At 43.0% G+C, this 16620-nt stretch overlaps 1 protein-coding gene across 2 annotated transcripts in view; it reads left to right on the top strand.

Moving 5' to 3' along the window:
• Positions 1-16620, top strand: part of LOC311242845 (teneurin-3) — a gene marked incomplete at its 3' end in the record, with an annotated part of 138523 nt that overhangs the window by 69672 nt on the left and 52231 nt on the right. For both annotated transcript variants that reach the window (XM_084331897.1, XM_084331898.1), the window contains exons 10-13: positions 2372-2594; positions 7015-7134; positions 11561-11822; positions 12526-12793. In XM_084331897.1, coding sequence (XP_084188023.1) covers positions 2372-2594; positions 7015-7134; positions 11561-11822; positions 12526-12793 — 873 coding nt within the window. The remainder of the gene's footprint in view (positions 1-2371; positions 2595-7014; positions 7135-11560; positions 11823-12525; positions 12794-16620) is intronic.

Below are 16620 nucleotides of genomic sequence, written 5' to 3' on the forward strand. Positions count from 1 at the left end.
CCCACAGAACCTCGGACCGCAGACGAATACAGCTGGACCCTCTGTGGACGGTAGCTGCCGGTCCACAACGGAGAGACGTGAGGCGACCTCAATGGTGTAGAGCGCCGTCTCACCTAGAGTCCTCTCCGGGGGGTAGTTCCAACACTCCGCAGTGTTGGCCTTTATCCATGGAATAATCAAAGCACACAAAGCATAATCCAAGCCGTGGAAGGCTCGCCGTCGTCCGGGTAGAGTAATCCAATATACAGGTCCAGTCGCTCTTGGCCCGGAGCTCCTCGGATGCAATCACCACTAGGGGTCTGACCAGCCTGGTTAAGCGTCCAGATAACGTCAGGAACGATGGGGGTACTGATAACTTTAGAACTCTAACCGAACGATGCACCATACATAAATAGACTATTATTAGCTTAATAGAATACGTCCAACTCGACGGTATAGTGCCAAACTATGACTATTCAACTATTAATCTACACGATATCTCAATGCCTATTCTGGGCCAAGTAGGCCTTACTACACCACACGTGCGTCGTGGGGAGGCTTTGCGTCTGTCACTCTGTTGGAGGGTAAAGAACTGGACTAAAGAGAAAGCTCTACTTTACTTGCGCCATATATATATGCGCTATGAACAAATAGTACCATTCGTATTTCGCCCGACATATTCCTGCGCGGAACCGGGGCTTGCCACGACATGTTAGGCGGCACGATTGAACTTGGACCTAGGGGTATGGCAACCTGGCGCCAGGTTCTCGTCCAATGGTAGAATGAAACTATTATGGGCTGTTTAGTAGACTAAAGGGATATTCAATGCATATTGTACAAGGAATATACAGGGGATATCAAACGATATACGAATACAATTAAATATATATATATAAATAAATATACATATTCGGTTTAATCTGATCCTTCACAACAGTGACAGTGCTGCAGAGATGATCAACTCACAGACACATGTGGCATCGTCACATGGACAACTGGACCTCCCAGGACTGTACAACATATACAGTATTGGTCCCAATAAAAGATGGCCCTGATTATAAAACACAAAAATAGAAATATGTGTATATTAATATTAATATTTATTTTAAATATGTATATATATTCATTGGAGTAATTGAGCTAAAATAAAAGTGTAGAATTGTAACCTATCAACACTATTTAAAATGTTTTTATTTTTTTATCCACTTTTTCTCCCATTTTCTATATATTTTCTCCCATCCCAATTTCGTATCGTCCAATTCAACCCTCCCCTGTCACGAATGCTGTTTCTTGCCTCCCACAAGCCGGCTGCAATGTGGACTAAGTCATACATAGCACAAGTCCCCTCCGGTACTTGAGGTAACAGCAGTCGCATCTTTTCACCTGCGCAGCTCGATCTCTCAGTGGGGAGGAGTAACGCGTGGGAGGCTCACGCTGCCCCCGACACTTCCTGATTCTACTGCACAGGCGCACCAACCGACCTGTAGGAGTCGCTGTCTACAACGCCCGATCCCCACCCATCAGTTTCCCACCCCCTAATACGGCCAATGTGTATTAGTATGAACGACCAGCTAAACTGAAAGCAATGTGGAGCGCTGGGCTCGAGCCCAGCGTCTCCGCATTCGTGGCGAGCGCCTTGCCCACTACGCCACGTAGCCGCCCGTACTATTTAAAATGTTTAAAGGGGAACTATCTTATAAATGGCCTTTTTCAGTGTTTAGCATTGTTTCCTAGCTATGTGGACTTATATTAATATGATCTATGTCTCTAATTCTCATATTGGTGCATTCTTCCAATTCTCCTCTCACAATATTCACCCTCACTGAACTGAGTCATCTGAAAATGTGCTGATTTGTGATGTCAGAGAGACTCAGCTGCATGAGACTCCACACAGTTCCGAACACAGTGGTTGGAGCCCAGGCTCAAAACGGCTTAAGATCTTGAGGTAGAAAAATGCTGTTTTTGAGGACTTGATTAGAAATACAAAACAATGAATTAAAAAAAATAAGAAATTACAGAGGTGTTCCATAAACTCACAGGAATTGTGTAAAAGTGCCCAAATAGTGAAAGAAATAGTAAAATAGTTCTCCTTTAAGTGAAAAATAGAACCATAGGTTCTAATTCAGTTATAATCTGTCATAATAATATACATAATAATAATAATGTATTATTATTAATAATAATTTACATTTTATTAAACAAATAAACCAAAACTTGAACTATGTCAATAGTTACTGGATGTACAGTACTGATTTGCTTTATTATGAAATAGATCATGCATAGTCAGTTTGATTCTTTTTTTTATTGTATAAAATGATTTTGAGTTACAAAATTCATCTGTACCACCTGTGCTGTTAATCCCCTCGCCTGACGCTCTGCCCGTGTCTCCCAGACGGCCTGGTGGACTGCATGGACCCAGATTGCTGCACGCAGGTCGCCTGCCAGAACCAGCCCTACTGCCGCGGCTCACCCGACCCTGCTGCCACCGCCGCCGCCCAGCTCCAAGGGTCAGCGAGCACTCCGCCCGTCTCCAAGGGCTTCTACCACCATGTCAGCTTCCTGATGGGTCCCGGTGGCAGCCATGTGATACCCGGAGAGAACCCGTTCAACAGCAGGTTAGCCACTTATATAATGACCTTTACTTATGTGGACCGCTCCAGTCACTGCGGAGGAGACACCTGTGTCTGTTGGAAGTCCTCTAAGACCTCTGGGAATTTGGCATCTCTTCACATTCAAGTGTGTGACAATTGTCATTCCAATGGCATCACTGCGGCATGCGGTTAAACTCCCTTCTCTGCACCAATGAAGTAGAAGGAGCCTTTACTGTTTAGCACCTAAAACCAGCCTTCACAATTATTGACAACTGCAGTGAAATCGGCCCCCACCCTAGCGGTTATGTTGGCGGTCGATAGGTTAGCGCTGTCGAGCTAAATGAACGGTCAAAGCCTCTACTTCACATCAACATTGAATCCATTGTTTTTTTTCTGTGGGTTTTTTATGGTGGTGTTTTGTTTTTGTTTTTTTTCAGCTTTTCGCATGGATTGAACTTTAATATTTGCGCAAGAAGAATCGGAAATGAGGTGTCAGTCCGAGGTGAAACCTTGATGGAAAAATAACTAAACTTTATCTGTATTCTGCATAAATTGAAATTGATTTCTGCCGGTGAATAAACCACCAGGCTCTATCAATTTGCAAACTGCAAGTTTCTAAAGCAGACGGAATGTCTTTTTCATCGGAAACCCCAGTGCACTCTCACATCTGTTCTGAATTGTAAGTAGAGTTTGTTTTGTTTTGATGGAGCGGAAAATGATTGCCAACTGTGTGCAGAAAGTGTTGGGAATATTTCCTCAAATAGTTTGAAAGTAATCCTTGTGTAAATAGCATGCTTTACTGAAAATATAGAATGAGGCAATCCCCCCCCCCCACCCCTCCCACAGCAGGGCTTCTGAATAATCCTCATTCTCATTGTTTCCAGCTTACTGCCGGTCCCGTGTCTGGCAGAAGCATTAGTTGCATAGAAATATTATTTTTATTTCATTCTTTTTTTTTTATCCTCTTGAAAAAGTTCGTTTTATATGTTCGCGAATAACATCACATTGGATTTCAGAAGCTGGGCAGAAATGCGTCCTGCACAGTTTGACAAAATTTATAAAACGTCAGATTCAAGGACCACATTAAATGAATACAACCCTTTTTCTAAATGTAATACATGATGTGGTCAACATGGCTGCGGAGAGAGAGAGAATCCTAATCATGAAGTGATTATTTTCTCCAGAGAACAGTAGATTTGTCACGTTGCACTAGCATGATTTAATTAATTTGTACTGTTTGAATTAAAAGTTTGTCTGTACCCCAATGCCCCTTCCAGAGTGCCTTAATAATGTAAAAACTATGCATAGCTATAAAGGTGCCAGATCGAGGAGCATAATGAATACAAGCGTATAGTCGTCTGTTTTGTCTCCATTCTAACTTTCCCATGTCTGAACCCTCAGAGTAGGAGACATAGTCAGAGGTCATTCCCTTTCTACGTGTGTGAGCGCCATTGTGAGAACCCAAAGAAAAAGAGATCACTTTTCATCGAGCGGTCCAATTTCCTGACTCTGCAGTTAACCCTTCGCTGCCATGGCACGGAGAGTAATACATGTGTTGTGGTTAGCCCTGTGCAGCCCTATCGCATGTCCCTGTGGTCCCTGTGGAACGCTCCCCCTGGGTTTTGAGACTGTTTTTGTCCCAACATGCAAGGCGACGACGGACAAGAATGCATGAAATATATTAGTAGTTTCTGAGGTTACACCGGGAGATTTGACTTGAGCGTTTATTTGGGTTTCGCCCGTGTACGACCTGCCCGCCTCTAGAAGCACTGGGAGAAAAGCAAACCTTTCATGAAGCTCTTAAAGGACCATGCCAGTGTATTTTTTAGTTCTTACCATTACCAGAGATTGTGTGTGTGTGTGTGTGTGTGTGTGTGTGTGTGTGTGTGTGTGTGTGTGTGTGTGTGTGTGTGTGTGTGTGTGTGTGTGTGTGTGTGTGTGTGTGTGTGTGTGTGTGTGTGTGTGTGTGTGTGTGTGTGTGTGTGTGTGTGTGTGTGTGTGTGTGCGTGCGTGCGTGTGTGTACAGTGTTTGGGTAGGTCTCAGCCTACTTTTCACACTGATGTTGAAAAGGGGTGGAAAGATACTCCATGAAACTTGAAAGTCGCTAGCAACGGGTAATTCACCCTTGTGAAAACCACAATGCCTTTTTCATTACTGTACTCCACTACAGGCCATTCAAATCCACGGCATCAACCGGGAACACCGGCGACTTAATGACAAGCCCACCAAACTGAATGTGGAAGTTCGACGTCGCAGGGCTCATAATAGAGTGTCTTTCCGCCCCTTTTGTGACTTCATTGGTAGTGTGAATTGCCTTTTAGTGAGGTGGGCTGAGGTCTACTAAAATATGCACTGTATATACACGCATGAACACGGGGACAATCATCCGGTAATCACGATTCATCATAACGACCGAGAAGTCATAATTACACCGGCGTGGGCCTTTAAGTGGCCCTGATGCCCGGGACGGGAAATAAAGAATGTGAGATCATTATGCCGAGCATGTAGCAGGGAGGAAATAGAGAGGGCGAAAGCTGTTGATCATCCCTGCTTCATATCCGTAATGACCCGGAGATAAAGTGGCAAAATGAGACGCGTTTTTTTCCCCTCCTACAGTCCCACCAATAACAAACGCAGAGGAAAATATTAGAAAATTCTCCACCACGGTCGGGGAGGCAGCGATTGATTAAGTGCTGATGGAAAAAGATTGCTTTGTCTTGCCCCCCTTCAGATGTTGTTCAACTTAACAAATCACCCCCCCCCCCCCCACACTTTAAAATGCACGATTGGGGAGTAGGAAAGTTGTATTACCTAGAGACCTCTAGTCATTTCTAATTATCCCCGAGGTTATCAGCTATTTTAATCCTATGCAAATCTGCCATGTCGGTAATTTTCTAAATCTCCACTGTAAATGATCTAATAATTATAAGTCAGAGATCCGCAAGTAATAATCATGTATGAATGCATATCCCGATAAGATGGGGTGTATCACCATTGAAAACAAGAAATGTGTTCCTTATTGACTGGTTGATTGAATGTGTTGACGGTCTGACAGAATGTTGATACTTACACTGCTCCTTTTTTCACCTTGCGAGATGAATGATTTCAACCAATGGTCTCATTTGTTCTTTTTTTAAATGTATTTACCATTTATGTTTATTCTTTATGACAGTATGCTTCTAGTATTACATTTGTTGTTATTCCATTGGAGTTACACTTGACACATACCAGCCCCCAACCTTTAGGCAAGTTCTCACTTAAAGAGTTAGGGTGGATTAAAAAGTCACTATTCTGGTTGAAAGACTAACCTTCCAGGCGGTTAGGTGGTCGAGCGGAGATTGCGTTCGTCACCAGCCCCGGAGCTGTGAGCTTGGTTCGCCTGTTCGAATCCAGCTCACAGCTCCGGGGTTGTCACCAGCTTGGCTGGCCGTCTGCACTGATACAATTGGCTGTATCAGAGGGTGGGAGAAGCTGGCGGGGTGGGTCCGGGTCGTTGTAAACAGCGACTCCTACAGTTCGGTCGGGGCGCCTGCTAAGCGCGGATTGGACGTGAGGGGGATAGTGTGGTCCTCCCACACGCTACGCCCTCTCAATGAGAATCCGCGCTGCCAGGTGAAAAGAAGCGGTGATTGGCTGGACGTGTGTCGGAGGAAGCACGTGGTAGCCTCCACTCTCCCAAATGATCTGACTGTGGGGGGTAAAGCGCAGCGACCAGGAAGGGACTGGGAATTGGCATACGACTAACATTGGGATGGGAGAAAATCGGAGGAAAATGGAGGGGGAAAAAGACCAATAAAAAAAAAAAAAAAAAGACTAACCTTCCTCTAATTCAATCAGAACAACATCTGTCATGCTGGGTTGGGGGCAGCCTCTCCCCTGATGGAAGCAATACTCCTTGCTAGAATGAATGACCCCTGTAACACATCATAACAGTCAAAACCGGTACATCATAATGTGTCAAGTTCAGACACCTCACTAAAAGCTGATCCGGTATAAATGGGGGGGGGGGGGGGGGGGGTGCTACGTCTTTTAAATCCTTGAGATCCCCACGCAATACTACTTTAGTAACAACAGGGAAATGTGTGGAATAATCACTAGTGTATTTGTGGCCCTTGTGGAATACCAATGCTCCAATACTTAGGGAAACTGCTAAATCCCAAAAGTCCCCTGATGTCCGAGATACTGTATGTCATCTGAGTTATGGGCTTTTAAAATGGGTACAAAGAGAGAGAGAGAGGGACAGTGCCAGGTGGCCGTTTCATAAATAACAATCCCAGACATATGTTGTGTTTTTAACGGTCAGTAAATCAGACTGCTCGTACCCTTGGTGGAGGGGGGGTGACAGATGTTAACGGAGCCACTGACGTCACGGCTTTCTGTTGACTCCGGCTGGCATTGTTTGTTTATTCGACCCTCTCTCCGTGTGTTTGTTTACCCGCGCAGCCTTGCGTCAATCATCCGGGGTCAGGTCCTCACGGGAGACGGGACGCCGCTGATTGGAGTGAACGTGTCTTTCCTGCACTACCCGGAATACGGCTACACCGTCACGCGGCAAGATGGCATGTAAGAGAATTTCTTTATACACACAAGCACATGCATTATTCATGTCCGCGTGACAGACACTTATGAATACAGTATTTTCCTCACACACACACACACACACCAATATGCACAAAAAATAAAGCCCCTATAAACAAACTTGTCTACAAATCGGAATAAACATGAGGCCTCCGTCCAGGTCAGTTTGAACCCTTAACGCTAGATCAGACCTGCCCTCACATCGGGGGTTCGGTGGAGATCTGGTCCGCAGTGTCCCGATTCAAAACATGGAGAAGAAATGGAAAAATAATCATCATGTGGGAGAGATGGCACAGCGTTTGTCCAAACGATGGGAACAGCACGCCATTGTTCCCTCAAACAATTCCTCATGCAAATGTCACAGTGATTGAGGCTATTTTGAACAAGGCTGCTTAAAATGCATTGAATCAGCGAGGGCAGAATCACTCTGCCTGCAGTGAAACACGGGATTACCGCCTGACCTTCTCCGGCTATTACCGTCGACTGCTGCTCAATAACGGGCGCGCAAACACATACAAGACAAATGCTTGTCATACATACAGTACATTTATGGGAGAGATTTCACCTCTGTTAGGAACTTTATTTTAACAGATGGCTCGTACTGACATTGGACAAGGCCTTTATTCAAATAGCCAGACGGTGTCCGTGTTTGTGTTTTGCCAGTGTCGACTGAAAGGCTTTTGAGTGGCAGGGAATTACACAGTTGTTGTTATGAAGTGCAAACCTTGGCAGCCCGGTCCCCAGATAGCCACGGATTAGCTGATTTCTTCAGATATTCCACCCTGTAACCCCTCTGACAGGGAGCATGATAAATGGTAAGGGATAATCACACTTGGTTAGCCACCAGATCCTCTCACGGAGTTAGGAATGGGGAGGTGGGAGGGCGGGAGGGAGCGGGGGCAGCATCAAAGCCTGGCCTCCTGCAGCTGTGAGCTCCCCACTGCCCAGAGTGGATGGAGAGAGAAGACGGAGCTCGAGTAGGACGGCATCTCAGGTCAGCTGCACAGCTTGGGTGCTCTCTCTGTGTGTGTGTGTGTGTGTGTGTGTGTGTGTGTGTGTGTGTGTGTGTGTGTGTGTGTGTGTGTGTGTGTGTGTGTGTGTGTGTGTGTGTGTGTGTGTGTGTGTGTGTGTGTGTGTGTGTGTGTGTGTGTGTGTGTGTGTGTGTGTGTGTGTGTGTGTGTGTGTGTGTGTGTGTGTGTGTTTCCATGTGTGTGTATATGTTTCTATGTTTGTGTGTGTGTGTGCGTGTGTGTGTGTGTGTGTGTGTGTGTGTGTGTGTGTGTGTGTGTGTGTGTTTCCATGTGTGTGTGTGTGTGTTTCCATGTGTGTGTATATGTTTCTATGTTTGTGTGTGTGTGTGCGTGTTCGTGCGTACAAATGTCTCAGGGGGTATGGGTGCGTATATACGCCCCTCAGTGTGCTGGTGTGTGCAATGTCACCATGCTGATGCTTTACCCCCTGGGTAGTGGAACTAGTGGAATATATAGAGCAACACTTCAAAGACTCGCCCTTCATTTCCAAGCCAGTGACTCTTCCCAACGCAATGTGATACTAATTAAAACCACTTCACTATAAAAAAATAAATAAAAGAACTAAGCCGAGACTCCTTAACCAAAATCAACTTTTTAAGTGTCTCCTCACTACCATGGCTGGTTAGGCAAAAGTAATAAATGAGATTCAGTGAACGATACTAATATATGTGGCCTGCATTTAAATAAGACTGCTGGTGGGGAGCGTTCTCTCTTCCATTGAGATCGTCTGACTTGTGGCTAGTCTTAGCGCACAGTAAGCGACACTCCGGTTTGCACTCTTTGCTTTTGACTTTGACCCGTTGTTGTAAACAACCTGAACGTTTGCTAAAATGTTTATTTCTCAGCCGCTGTGGCAGATATATACATGAAATTAAATACATTTTGAGAGCCCTTGGCTTTTATTGAACGTTTCTTTCCTTTGCCCTAATGTTCATTAACATTCTTTTGAATCAATAACTAAACGGAAATAATACATTTGTATGCATTTTAAAGTGATTTGTTTAAGTGACTTGTGTGTACTTACTGTGTACTGGTTATATACAGTCACTGTATGCCATCTTACTGAACTGAAAATGTTAATAATAATTTCTATTTGTTGTTATTATTATTATTATTATTATTATTATTATTATTATTATTATTATTATTATTATTATTATTATTATTATTATTATTATTATTATTATTATTATTTTCCATCATCATTATCATTATCATTATTATTATGACCTCCAGATCATTGCAAATCTGTCTTTTGACATGGCTTTGTGGATATTTGTCTGAAAACACTTCTTTTGTCATCAATAATAACTTCTCACTGGCAGCTGAATTCCCATGGCGACGCGCAGCCCGGTGAAGGTTTCATCTGTTTCACCGTAACCGGTATCCACTTACCGCTGGATGGAGTTCCGCCCCTGTTATGTTCTGCATATAAATTTGTCTCTGTCACAAAGGCATTGCATCATCAGTCAGGTCAATCTTTACCCCTGGCTTGTGGCCATATTCCATCTTACTGCATGGGTAATAGTTCCCTGTTTTGTCATCTTGGAGCTGGCAAACTCACCGAAATCCTCTTCTTCCTCTTCCTCCTCCTCCTAAAACATGTCTCTCATCCAATGCTCCCTGGCTAGTGGGTCAGCAGCCACTTCAAAATCTGCCTCTTCACAAGGCGCTCGCCACCAATGCAGGAGACGCTGGGTTCGAGCCCAGCTCTCTGCATTGCTATCAGCTTGGCTGGTCGTTCATACTAACACAATTGGCAGTGTTAGGGGTGGGAAAGCTGATGGGTGGGGATCAGACGTTGTGGACAGCAACTCCTACAGGTCGGTTGGTGCGCAGCAGAATCAGGAAGCGACGGGGGCGGCGTGTCCCTCCCACGCAGACCCCCGCCGCTGAGAGATCGCGCTGTGCAGGTGAAAAGATGCGACGGCTGCTTCCTCGAGTACCGGAGGGGACACGTGATGTGAGGCTTCGTCCACATTGCAGCCGGCTTGTGGGAGGCATGGCCTAACAACGTTCGAGACAGGGGAGGGTAAAATTGGACAATACGAAAATTGGGATGGGAGAAAAAATTTAAAATGGGAGAAAAAAGTAGATAAAAAAATATATATATCTCTGCCTCTTGAGTCTTCCAATTCATTCTTGTTTTCATCCTCAATGAACTGCTATACTCCAGTGTCTCTCCCGTCACTCCGGTCGTCAGCCGTCCTAACTGTCTGAAACGCAACTTTAGGCTAAGAGGCGAAGACAAGCTAACAGGCGAAAAACAAGGCTACAATAATGTATCCCGTAATGCATGTTGCCTTCCCAACGTGTATGTCAGCCAAATCACAATGCATTTAATCGCTCAAATGTCTTGAAAACGGTGACAGCATCTAAAGCGACACTGCATAAAGACATGCACGGTAGGCAGGGACTACAGATGGAAACTAGCTAATTACCAGCTCAAATCTGGCACATTTACATTGATGTGGAAACTGAAGATGTTCATTAATGTGCACTGTCCCTGGGTAAAAAATAAATAAACAAACTGACATCGCATCCGGCTCTAAAGGCAGAAGCGCACAAATGTCGCCCCCGGTCCTAAAGGGAGATACACATACAAATGTTGCATTCTGTACTGTAGATACTCTGGCCTTAACGAGACAGTAGGTCCAAATCACTGAAAGAGGAACTGCTTAAATCATATCTCTGAATAGAATCATTACTTAGGTATATAAATTGTCTGTATTTATGTATCTATGTTGTATGTCAGTTAGTAGGTAGGTGTGTAAATTGTATGTTTTGTTTTTGTTTTAGTTTTTGTTGTTTATATTTTGTCTATATTTGTGATCAGGCTCCCTCCAAAAGCTTTAAGTAGCTTCTTGGGAGACCTGGCACATGCACACAATTGCGTCGTTGCTGTTTCCACATGAATTGATTGATTGATTGATTGATTGATTGATTGATTGAAAACTTTATTAACAGATTGCAGAATGGGTACAATACAGTACAGCGCAATACACACAATTGTTAAGGGGATGCAGACCAGAGAAAGACTTTCGTCTTGTTTACATCAGGGTCCCCCATTTTCAATTCATCAGGACATATATGACATACATGACATACAGATATACAGTACTGCTACATCTACAAAGAAGATATGAAGATATGTGCATCATGTAATATATTGTGTGTGTGTGTGTGTGTGTGTGTGTGTGTGTGTGTGTGTGTGTGTGTGTGTGTGTGTGTGTGTGTGTGTGTGTGTGTGTGTGTGTGTGTGTGTGTGTGTGTGTGTGTGTGTGTGTGTGTGTGTGTGTGTGTGTGTGTGTGTGTGTGTGAATAAATTCATTCATTCATTCAACTAGTGACTATTTTTCTTACCTTTGTGTTTTTTCTAGGTATGACTTGTTGGCCAATGGCGGCGCCTCCTTGACACTGAATTACGAACGAGCACCGTTTCCCACGGCACACCGGACCGTGTGGGTGCCCTGGAACGTGTTCCACGTGATGGACACCGTGGTGATGAAGAGGGAGGAGAACGACATCCCCAGCTGCTACATGACCGGCCTGCTCAGGCCCAGCCCCCTCATTCTGGCCTCGCCCCTGTCCACCCTCTACAGGACCTCTCCGGAGGACAGTCCCATCATCCCAGAGACCCAGGTGAGACGGGACCCTGTATGGGTGTGTGGTCAACCATAGGAGACGAGGCGTGTGAGCGAAGAGAAGCCAATTGTAAAACCATAAGGCGGCTGACGTTTCAATACAGGGGATTTTCTTCAGAAGGAGTGGCTGACATTAGCATCTCAATACATTCTAATAAGTGTAATCACCCAGCATATTAAAGGCTACCCATGTGGATCAGAATCAAATGAGTATTTGATGTTTAATCATATGTGACATTTTGAAGCACTCAAAAATGCCAATATCTCAATTTTGAATCACGCAGCGTTTTCTGAAGAATGTTCTCCTGCGAGATATGGCGGCCTAGACCGTGCCGGGTCACGTATACTTCAGACCATACAGGTGCAGCTCAATAAATTAGAATATCGTGTAAAAGTCCATATATTTCGCTGTATTGACGCAGTCATTTGTGCAAAAGGAGCCCCAACCAAGTACTGAGTGAACATACATGAACATACTTTTCAGAAGGCTGACATTCCTATATACTTTTTTTTTTTTTATATTTCACTTTGTGTGTAAATGGATCTATAATCTATGAGAGTTTCTCTTTTTGAATTGAATTACTGAAATAAAATAACTTTTCCACGATATTCTAATTTATTGAGCTGCACCTGTATATCTCTTAATCGGCACTGTGTGGCTGACCCTGCTGCTAACTAATTCTAATGACCTGAATCCCCAGGTCCTTCATGAGCAAGTAGCCATACCTGGAAGTGACCTGAACCTGGTCTACCTGAGCTCACGGGCGGCAGGCTATAAGCCTATCCTAAAGGTGCTTATGACCCAGGAGCGCCTCCCCTTCGGCCTGATGAAGGTCCACCTGATGGTTGCCGTCATGGGAAGGCAGTTCCAGAAGTCCTTCCCTGCGTTCCCCGACCTCTCTTACACCTTCATATGGGATAAGACGGATGCCTACAACCAAAAGGTCTACGGCTTCTCAGAGGCTGTAGGTGAGTTTCTGTACCATCTGTCTGAAGATACTGTGTTAACACACAGGTTGACAGATGTTTTTCTTCAGGCGATGAAACTGTAATTGAACTTTGGAGATGTATTGTAAATTGTGGGTTGTTTAGTCTGGGACATCTTCTGTTTTGCAATAATGACTTAGCAGGTGGTGTGGAATCACAAAATCCCAGATTGCAGCATTTTTTTTCTTCTGTTTTGCATGTCTAATCTTTCAGCAGGGTTGTGCTGCTGTAAATATAACATATTTGTTGCAGAGAGTTTTATGACAATGACTACATTTTTTAAAAGGCTCTTAAAATGACAGCGATAATGTTAGCTTAATCATTACAGAGTTTTTTTTATTATGTAGCAGGGTTTATAAGGAATTTTACGACTGTTCGTTTTGACCATTGAGGCGCTCCATCTATGATCCATGTTCAGTATAACATCACAGCCTCATCACTACAAGTATGTGTTCATTGCCAGAGGGAAAAAAACGACAAAAGCTTGTTTGAATTGTGATACTTAAGCGCTTTGAGATACTTTATGTAAGGCGCTATATAAAATAAATCTATTATTATTATTATACTAGCTGAACATTTTATTATGCTTTTAACCATCACACTTGTACAGGTAGCCTAGTAATCAAAACCTGCAATTATTTAGCAAATCCAATTTTTTATTTACATTCTAAACAACAAACACACAACAGATAATATTAATAACAAGAACCCACATCCCAACCACAAGGCCCTCCCACACCAGATCACCCTCACATATACCGGTACACCCAAACAGAATAGAAAGGAAGAAGGAAAAAGGAGGTGGGGAAGAAAGGGGGGGAAATAAATGCTCAGTAGGGGAAAGAAACCCTAGGAAGACTGATCTGGGAGCCTTGTGAGCTCACGTGGCTCAGGAAGGGCTGCCACCTGGTAGTGAACTTCTCAGGGGAGCCTTTGAGTGTAAACTTGATTTTCTCTAACTTAATAAAGGACATCATGTCTTCTAACCAGGAAGATGGCGATGGGCGACTAGGTGATTTCCAAGCAAAAAGAATCCTTCTCCGTGGCGTGCTATCAAAGAGGAAAATGCAATAATCTAATTGGCTAGAGTGCAAATTCTGAATGATTTCAGGAACTCCAAAAATGGGGAGTTTCTGTTTCCAGGATGTCGGATATGGTTTTAAAGAAAGTGCCCCAATATGAACATATGGCTAAGGTTGGCAGGGTTGTAGCTATAGTTGATCACATATTATTATTTACATTGGCGTAAGTCTCCGCTAGTCTGGTTTTGGAATAATGGAGCCTATGTAGTACTTTAAATTACATGAGACCCAATCTTGCACATTAAGTAGTTGAGCTAATCCTATTGATTGCCCCAGACCACCAGTCTTCTGAAAATTCAACACCATTTGTTCTTCCCAAGCAGATCTAGGGGATTCATAACATAAAGTAAAAGATTGTCAGCAGACAGAGACACATGATGCTCTGTGCCCTCTCAACGAATACCTTACATTTACATTTTGTCATTTAGCTGACGCTTTTATCCAAAGCAACTTACAATTTCTGTACGACAAGTCAGCAGGAAGGGTACGACGCTTACAGCTGAGTAACAATGTTCATCAAACAGTGCTGAGACTTGGGTGCTGCAGTATTGAGTGCATAGACATAAGTCATATTATTATAGTAGGAGGAGTGCATGGTAGTATATGACAGTAAGAAGGTTAGTGTTTTTTTAATGTATTATTATTTTATTATTATTATTCTAGTATTCTATATATCTATTATTATTATTATTTTATTTGTTATTTGTACATAATTGTACTTACATTATTTTAATCCTTGCTCTTTTATAACATACTGGGTTATCATTTAACCCAATTCCTTTTTTTAAATATTGAAAATATAATGCATTTACCATATTTCAGTTTCCACCAAATCATTGCGTGTCTTTAGGAAATGTATGTTACAGGACGGGTCCCAAGGCTGTCGGGCACCGCTGTAACAACTGCTGTGTTCGATGTCATACAGTCTCCTGAAAAACATAGAAATGTATCACGGAATGAAGACATGAACCGTTCATTCCTCTGAGGAGGCGGAAACCTTGGAATATGTGGGAATAACAGGGGTGCAACATAATCAAAAGTGGTTCAAGCACCAAGGCAAACAGAAGGGGATTCGAAGGGCAACCTTGGTATGTACCACATGAAAGAATACAATTCTTCACTAAACTTTTTGGGTAGCCATCCAGACTTGGGGCTGTATTACTTTGCATTGCCTTGATTGCTCGAATTGTTTCCTCTAAATGTTGTGAGCCCAAATAGTTTGCGGTAGTGGGGTCAATGTTAGGCATTTCTAAATGATAAAAAAAAATCCATTTTGTCTGTAGGGAATTCTGAATTCTGAAAGGGTGGAATAAAATGATACAAATGCAGCATTGATATTGGTGGAGCTGGATGGTTGCAAATTGACAGAGGGGTCCTTAATTTGGAGAATCAGACGAGTGGCAGCCTGACACTTTAACTGATGCGCAAGCAGGTGGCCTGCCTTATCACCATATTCATAGTAATTCCCATGCGATTGTAAGAGCATGCATTCTGCTTGTTTGGTTGAGAGCAAATCACATTTGGCTTGTAAACTCATGTGTTCCTTGTTATATTGTTATATTGGTGATCTAATTTGAGAATGGAATCTGTGAGTCAAATCTTTTTTGGCTTCATGTACTTGAGTTAAATTGGCAGAGTATGAGAGGATTTGACCCCTGAGATAGGCTTCCAAGGACTCCCAGATTAAAGAGTGGAGTCAGTCTTGTTAAATGAAAGAAAAGTATGGATAGAAGAGGAGATATAATCACAAAAGGTTTAATCTGAAAGAAGGAGAAGGAGTTTCACACTGGGAAGGTAAAGATGTATCAAGAGCGACGGGGGGCTTGATCACTTATAAATACTGCTAGATATCTGGGGGAAGACACACATCCACAAAATAGTAATCAATACAGGAGTAAGAACATTGTACATGTGAAAAGAAAGAAAATAACTCTTTCACATAAGGGTTACACAGCCGTTTTGCAACATAAAGTCTGAAAATTACTGATGACATTGCAGAGCGAGGGAGGTTGTTAAAATGGTCTAATAATGGGTCGATTACACAGTTTAGGTCGCCACCAAAAACCAGAAGATGGGTATTCAAATTGGGAAGAGTACTCAATAGCCTGTTTAAAAATCCAGGATCATCAAAATTGGGGACTTGAAAAAGTAAGCCAGTGGCGATCAAATATCATGAGAATCGAATGTCTCCCATTAGGGTTAGAAACAGTGTTCTTTGGGATAAATCAAATGTTCTTATGAATCAGTATAGCCATGCCCCTGGCCTTAGAGTTAATAGTGGAGTGGAACACGTGGTTAACCAGGTCCAGATATAACTGAGCCAGTTATTTAGATATGAGAGCATAGAGGAGAGACAGAGGAGTGAATCAAACACTGAATCCTGAGCAAATGTAAAGGGTGGAGAAAATTAAATAAATAATTCTCACATATATTCTTAATATTTCCATCCCAAACGGGTGGAGACTGCGGGATATTCCTCTGCTGGAATTCCAATGTATTAGTAGAAAACACACCTCATCTACTTAAGAGAGGCTCCCAGGTGAAACTACAATAATGTAATTATCAAATTGTCTCTATTATATACATACAAGCAAACTGTGCACAGAATCAGGCTTAAAATCAATCATCAAAATCAAAAGTGAGTGTATCAGAGGGTAAAGCCCACCAAAAGAGAAACCAAAACCACAGAACCATGTACAATGACCAAAACGACGTCTGCGAACAGAA

This window comes from Notolepis coatsorum (assembly GCF_963971535.1).
Source record: "Notolepis coatsorum genome assembly, chromosome: 16".
NCBI classification, from domain to species: Eukaryota; Metazoa; Chordata; class Actinopteri; order Aulopiformes; family Paralepididae; genus Notolepis; species Notolepis coatsorum.